Source organism: Falco peregrinus, chromosome 5 (assembly GCF_023634155.1).
Source record: "Falco peregrinus isolate bFalPer1 chromosome 5, bFalPer1.pri, whole genome shotgun sequence".
Lineage (NCBI taxonomy): Eukaryota > Metazoa > Chordata > Aves > Falconiformes > Falconidae > Falco > Falco peregrinus.
Genome location: NC_073725.1, coordinates 69,715,172 through 69,722,495, shown reverse-complemented (window position 1 = coordinate 69,722,495; position 7,324 = coordinate 69,715,172). Strand labels below are relative to the sequence as shown.

The 7,324-nt window shown below is 44.0% G+C and overlaps 1 protein-coding gene across 13 annotated transcripts in view; it reads right to left on the bottom strand.

Moving 5' to 3' along the window:
* Positions 1-2,021: 2,021 nt before the first annotated feature.
* Positions 2,022-7,324, bottom strand: part of LOC101922769 (excitatory amino acid transporter 4) — a 34,520-nt gene continuing 29,217 nt past the window's right edge. For 11 of the 13 annotated variants that reach the window (XM_055806016.1, XM_005234992.4, XM_055806018.1 and 8 more), the window contains one exon: positions 5,822-6,825. In XM_055806016.1, coding sequence (XP_055661991.1) covers positions 6,627-6,825 — 199 coding nt within the window. In that variant the 3' untranslated portion in view covers positions 5,822-6,626. Of the gene's footprint in view, positions 3,699-4,366; positions 4,395-5,821; positions 6,826-7,324 lie in introns of those variants that run through there. The other 2 variants (XM_027783222.2, XM_055806021.1) reach the window with 2 other exon arrangements.

The following is a 7,324-nucleotide window of genomic DNA, read 5'->3' as shown; positions in this document are numbered from 1 at the left end:
AAAGCACCTGCTGCCCCGCCTTCTTTACATTCATACATATTCGATAGATACCTGAGAATAGGTCGAGTTAGGATAGGGTTAGGATAATTAGGCCACTGAGAAGTCATTTAACATAAGTTCCCTCCCATTTGTGCTTGCAGCACTGTGTCCTGGTGGTGGTCGTGGGGGTCGTTGAGGATGAAGGCTTGAGTCTCCCTTGCTCTGAAGTTTTCACCACCTCCCTTCACACAGACTCAGTCGTGTCTTGAGTTTCTTCCAAACCATAAAACAAGACAACCAGTTTTCCACTTTCAAGACACTGATGTTCGCATACTGGTGTCTTCCTAGCAGTACACAGAGCATCCCAGTTCCACCTTGTCAGCACAAAGGGCCCCAGGACCTTGCTTAATTTACAGTTACACTGTGAAGCTCCTTGTAGAATTACATTGTCAAGCTCCTCTTTGTACATACAATGAGAGTTTTAATTGTTCTAAGTTTTTCATATCCTATTAATCTAGTTATTTCTAAGCTATCTATCACTCCCTTCAGGTATTTGTGCACATCGATGAGTTTCCCCCTGAACCTTCTCTCCAAGCTGAACAGTCCCAGCTCCCTCAGCCTTTCCTCACGGGAGGTGCCCCAGTCCCTTCAGCATCCTTGTGGCCCTTCCTTGGACTCTCCAGTGTGTCCGTGTCTTGTACTGAGGAGCCCAGAGCTGGTCACAGCACGTCAGGTGTGGCCTCGCCAGGGCAGAGTAGAGGGGAAGGATCACCTCCCTCGACCTGCTGGCAATGCCCCTAATGCAGCCCCCATTAGTGTTCTTTGCAGCAAGGGCACATTGCTGTCTCACGTTCAATTTGGTGTCCACTAGGACCTCTGTGTCCTTTTCTGCAAAGCTGCTTTCCAGCTGGGTGGCCCCCAGCACATACTGGTGCAGGGAGTTACTCTGCCCCTGGTGCAGGACTTGGCATTTCTTTTTGTTGAACTTCATTCCTGTCAGCCCATTTTTCCAGCTGTTGAAAGATTTAATGAAATTTAAACATTCAAGGGAGCCTTGAGGCTTGTCTCAGTGGTTTCCAGTGAAAGGACAAGAGGCAATGGGCACAAATTAAAATACAAGAATTTCTATTTAAGCAAGAAAAACTCATTTACTCTGAGGGTGGCTGAGCACTGGGGCAGGTTGCCCAGACAGGCTGTGGAACCTACATCCTTGGAGATGTTCAAAATCCAGCAGGACAAAGTCCTGAGTGACCTGCTTGGGTTGACCTTGTTTTGAGCAGAGGGGTTTGACTAGATGATCTCCAGAGGTCCCTCAACCAAACCACCTGCACCACACAGGAGAGTCTGCATGGCTGCAAGGGCAGGAGGTGTGGACTTGATTGCATACGTACTCTGAGAGCCTTAATGGCCCTGGGCAGCCTCATGTGGGGCCCCTACCTCAGACCTGCTTCATCACTGTGCTGTTGTCTTATGGTGTGAACTCTTAGCTGGACCTGGCCACCACTTCTGAGTCTGTGCCGCTTGCCTTTCTTGGGTGCTGTGGGACTGGGCCCTGACTGGTGATGCCTTTATGCCATCAGCCATGTTACTCACCTCGGTTCCTGTCCCTTAGGGAACAGAAGACAAGAAAAGGGATGTCAAGGGGAGAAGAACTAACAGCTTTCACGTTGCTCAAACATCATGCCATTAGTGCAACATTTCAGTGAGTAATGTAAACTCGTTATTGTTTAAACCTCAGAGACCTCTTCCACATAATCTTTGGGGTGTATTACCAGATGGAATTATGTTTGTGTGCTGTGTACTGCATGTCAGGTAAGCTTCGTGCAGCTTTGCCAATTCATGGACATATGCAAAAGATGGCATCAAAGAAAAAGCTTTAGGGAGAGGCCTTGTAAAAATTCTGAATTTGGTATTTGACCCCATGACACAGGCACATGGAGATAAGGAAGTGTAATACATAATGCTAAAAGTAATGTCCCTAACTTTGTAAGGTCATGGACCTGAGGAAAAATAATAGAAAAAAAACCCCACCGTGGAAAGCATTGTGGAAAAAATTCCCTTTATTTTTCAAATATGCAAACTATCTTTATTAACACTGAAACTCACAGCATGAAGAAAAAGCCCTCAGGAATTAACATAGTCAAACTGCCAGAATGCTATGAACACACTGTACAGCACTGATTTCCAGTTATCTCTTTCTTCCTTGGGCACAGCAAAAGAAGGACTTAAAATTTCAGGGCAGTCTTCACAGGCAGATCTGACTCCTGAAACAATGCGCACATATCACATGCATAATGTGACACATGGCCTATTGTCTGAAAATCCATATTCTTCATGGATTTTCTCTCTTAAAATTAATTTTGAAGAGATGTAGCCTAATCCAAGAGCTCCTCAGGTATGTATGCATTGAGATAGCTCTCTGTTTCATCCCAAATGTTGCCCATCTAATCATTAGGAATCAATCTGTTTGCAAATAGGAGACATTCAGAAAGTTTCTGCAAGTAGAAGCAGCAGGACTGCAGTAAAGAAAAGACTGCATAAACTCTCAAGTATCTGACATTTAAAAAGACAGTTGATAAAATGATTTAATACTTTCAGTTATCCAGTTTTGAAGGCTGAGCTAGTACAAGGTCATCTTTGGGTTTGGAAGGGGTACAAACATTTGTATACTTGGCTGAGCTCTTCACGCCTGCCTCCTTGCCAAGTTGGGTGCAGTGGGAACGTGGGTCCTTGGGATATACGCAGGGAATTCAAAGACAAAGTGGAGTATTTTATATATACATTGAGAAGTTCTCATGTCACCAGCAGGTATAACTCAAAATCAGCATGCACTGAGCTCCTTCCTGGTAAACTTTGCTTTGTTAGAGACTCATTACTGCAATGAAGTAAAATAGCCTCTGTTGTTTTAAGGATGGGATTAGTTGGGTAAATCAAGGTGGGCATCAAAATGAAGTATGCAGCTTTACAGAGCAAGAGTTTAGTCTTGCCTTTCCTTCTTGGTTTAGCAACAAAAAATTAACCGTGCACATGCACCCCTTTCTCATATATATATATATATTTGCAAATTCCTGACAATACTTTACTGTTTGGGTACTGTAAACAGGTAGATAATCCCAATCATTAACTGGTTAACAACATGGGTAAACACCAGAGCAAAAAACTGTCTGCTGTATTCTGAAATTCCCCATGGAAGACTGGTTTGCAGTGTTTGAAAATGAGGCCTCTACTTGATTGTGCTCCATTAATCTTACGTTGAAAGCAGAAAATCACAAATGGCAAGGCTTGGAGTGTGCTGCTTTGTGGGAACAATCTGAGATCATGTCGATGCAATGTAGTATGGAGAGCCCCTTTTGTCATATGTTTACATGTCTGCTAACAGCAACTGAAAACAGGTTAGACTGCTGCTGAGTTTTATTAAAGTATCATTAGAATCCTTCCAGATAGTTTTTAAAAATGATTGAGCTGGAAGGACCCTTTGCAGTATCTCTAAACCAGAAAGCACGTGCATATATTACAAAGCCAGAAGGGACCCTTGTGATCACCTAGTTTGACTGTCTCTATAACCCAAGCCATAGGACTTCCCAGAATTAATTCCCGTTTGAGCTAGAGTCCAATCCAACAATCTTTTCTTCCAATTCATCCATCAGTTTGCCCTTTATATACAGGAAGTCTGTTCAGGATTAGAATTCAATGCTTTCTTGAAAAGTTGGACAAGTAGTCTGGGGAAAAAAAAAAAAGAAAAACAAGATGCAGTTCAATATGGACAAATATAAATTACTATTTATAACAATAATCAACTGCACAAACACAGACTGGGAAATTACTAGCTAGGCAGCAGTTCTGCTTAAAATGATGTAGGAACTTATCATGTATTACCACTGGAGTGGAGTCAATGTTATCAAGCTGTTGAGAATAAATAAAGTGCTTTATTAGGTTTTGTAAGCAGGTCTGTTCTTTATGAAAGTTTAGACTCATGTCAGCTGAGCTGTGCTAATGATAAGCTATCTTAGCTCACTATAGATACAAACTAATGCAGTGTATCTTAAAAACTCTTTGGTTAAGATCCAATCTTTAGATACAGTCATCTCATCAAAGTAAGAGTTGAACCTCACTAAGATTTAAGATAAGATGAACAGACTTGAATTTGCTGCATGTATGCAGCATGGACAGTTATCCTGATCAGCCGATGCATAGCATCCTGTTAAACTCTGGTAACCTGAGTCTAAGATCTAAATCTTAATGTACATGAAATATTCTTTCTTCAGTATTATCAGAACTAATAAATCTTTAGTTGGATTGTTGCGTCAAATTTTAGTTACTCCACTTTAAGAAAGACGTGGAACAGTGAGGGAAAAGTCCAGAGGAGAGGAACGTGAACAGTTATTACCTGTGAGGGTATACGGGCTCTGTTTAGTCTAGAAAGGAGAAGAGCAGACATTATAATACTATTCATACAAGACGAAAAAATGCTGCAAAGAGGAGGATAATAATTTGTTATCCTGCTCACTTGCCCCCTGCTGGAGCAGATCTCTTGTCAGAATAAGCAACCTGCCTCCCACAGTCAGGAAACAACCTGCTATCTTAGGGTCTGGAGCCAGCTACTACTAATTGGAACTACAATACACTGCTATTTACCCTGCTCTGTTACCCACTTCCATGTGAAAGAGATGCGTTTATCTCAGATTCCTTACAAGCGTCCAGCCCATAAAAATAGAATACTCTGCCTACAGTATGTGGAACATGGCAGCACCAATATACAATCCTGTGATTCCTGAAGGACCAAAAAGAGCCTCAGGATCTGGCTTGGACATCTCAAGAAATGTGTTTTAGGAAGCTTTGTTAGTGCTGCGGACCTGAGCTAATCACGGGCAGTCATGTGGTTGTGGTTGGCAAAGTTGACTCCAGCTGATGCCTCTGAGATCTTCTTTCCTGAGGTCCACTTAGATGCACCTCTGAGTGTGTGGCTAGGGTTTCTGGATGAAAAGGATCAGTGTGGAAAGACGGGGTAAAGGGGTTTAAATGACATACTGGTTTTGGAATAACGGGCAGACCTCAAGGAAAAGCTGCCCGGTTTAGATAGTTTGGCTGTGCAATAGGAGGCTGCTTGCTGCTGTTCCTGAGCTTAGCCATTTCTAAAGCAGGGCAGCTACACTGCAGCAGCCCCAAAACTGTGGATCCTTTACATCTTCCTGGTTATAGCTAGACGTTATTTTCTTGAAGTTCATGGACCTGGATATTATGGAGCAAGCCCTGCTGATGTTCACTGGAGTGAGAGATACAGGCTGTGTTCCTGGCTGTGCCAGGGAAGGGGGATAGAGCATGGATGAAGCAGGTCCCTACTTCTTTCTTGAGCCTCTGAGATGTTTTGGTTGTTGTGTGGGCTTATATCCAAGTGTGTTAAACAGAAGCTGAGCTCCATTTGGTAGGAACTGAGAAATTTATCCTGAATTTATACGTTTGGGGTCTGCCAAACTTGTACGAGTGCTGAGAAGTGATTGGATAATGCCTATAAAAGACAAAAGGAGCTGTAGAAAGACAGATATTTGGAAGCACATTCTGGAGCAGTGTGACAAGGGAAGTTGCTTCGGAAAATAGCCAGAGATGAGCAAAGGAAAAGTTTCCTTAGGAGTCTTATGATGAGGAGTGAAACTGTTTTCTGAGCAAATCTGGGATGGCAGGGAGCCATTCCTGGCATGGAGGTACCACCCAGCTGTTCAGGTGGGCAAACTGTTCTTAAACTTTGCATTTCCCCTTCTGGTTTCACCAAGAGAACAGTTTGCGAAAGAGCAATGAAGTTAACTGGTGTTTGGCAGAGATTGGTAAAGCAGTTTCAGAGGCTGAATAATGTATATAATAAATTCTTTAATTGTTCACTGCTTTCACAATCCTTTAGCAGCTTCCACTAATGAAAAGCCTATTGACCCCTGTTTGTGCTACCAGCCGGCACAGTGAGCCCTGTCCCTGCTGTGTGGTCCCACGTTCCATCAGGAGCTGGGTGACTCTAGTATCTGCAGCCAGAAGGGTTGCCAGAGGAGTGAGAAGCTCTCAGGAAGCATCAGCTGCATGTCTGTGCGAACACCAGGACTGCGAGCAAGGAGGACACTGTGTCTGTCATAGACACTCTTGCCAGTGGAGAGCTGAACAGGAGTGCTGGGGCTCTCCAGAGATCTCTAAATGGCCAGTACTAAAAGCTTTGCGTGACTGGGGGAAGCCACTGACAAAGTGAAGGCCTTGCAGCAGTATCCTGTAGGGCAGAGTCATCATGGCAACATTTTGGTGCCAGTCCAGATGCGGTGGTGTCCCTGACCCACCTTGCCACTTAGCTGTGCTCTATTTTAGCTCAGAAATGGAGGAACTCCTGGTCCAGCTTGTTCGCTGAGTCTTCTTTACTCAGGTCTAACTCTTGGACCCCATCAGAACAACTAAATCAGGCTTTTGTGGAATAAACTTCCTTTGCAGTGTAATTTTCTTCTCTAATGCCAGTCAGAAAAAGATGGGGGAGAAATGGGATCAGGGAAAACTGCATGTGGCAGAGGGGGGAGAAGAGTGTGCATCTTGAAGAGTGGATCTTTCTCTGTCCTCCACTATGGACTTCTGTTTCAAGTCTTGGCTTTTTACTGCATTAATCTGCGCTCTGCTGCCCGATTTCACAGTGCTGTCTCACTCCTGGGGTGCCTGTGGGTGTCGTTCTGGGGGCAAACCAGCTGGGAGAGCCGCTCTTTCTCCTCTATCACAGAATTACCAAGTTCGCAGTCCTGCGCATCCAGCTCATGCCGGGAGAGATGCTCCACAATGCCAGCCCCCAGAGAATCCCCCAGGACGTTGGTGGTTGTTCTGAGGCGGTCCCTGAAAAATCAGAGAGAAAAATCAAATATAGCTTCTTAGTAACAGCTAAGGGTATGAACACTACTTCAAGAAACATCTTCAATGACACTTTTTCTACTTTTAAAGTCACTCTAATAATTGATGCTTCAACATTGCCAGGAAAATGACTCCCAGAGAACCTTCCTTGATTGATAGCTCTGACCACAGGCTTCACATTTGTTCCTGCTCTGTTGTATTCCCAGTTTCTCACTGAGAAGTGTTGGACTTGCCACAAAATGAGAGAAACCTTATTGTGGGTCCACACGGACAGTTCCCTTTCCGAAGAGCTGCTAAGGCCTCTCTGCAGACTTAGGTCAGCCTGGCCGCATCTGTTACGCTTGGCTTGCATTTTGTTTTACAAAAAGTGCAGAAGTTCTGGTGCAAACCTATGACTTAGTGCTGCTGTGGAACCAGATTTCCTCAGCATGGACAGACAGTGTACACCAAGACAAGGCACCAGATTTTTTGTGCAATATAGCAA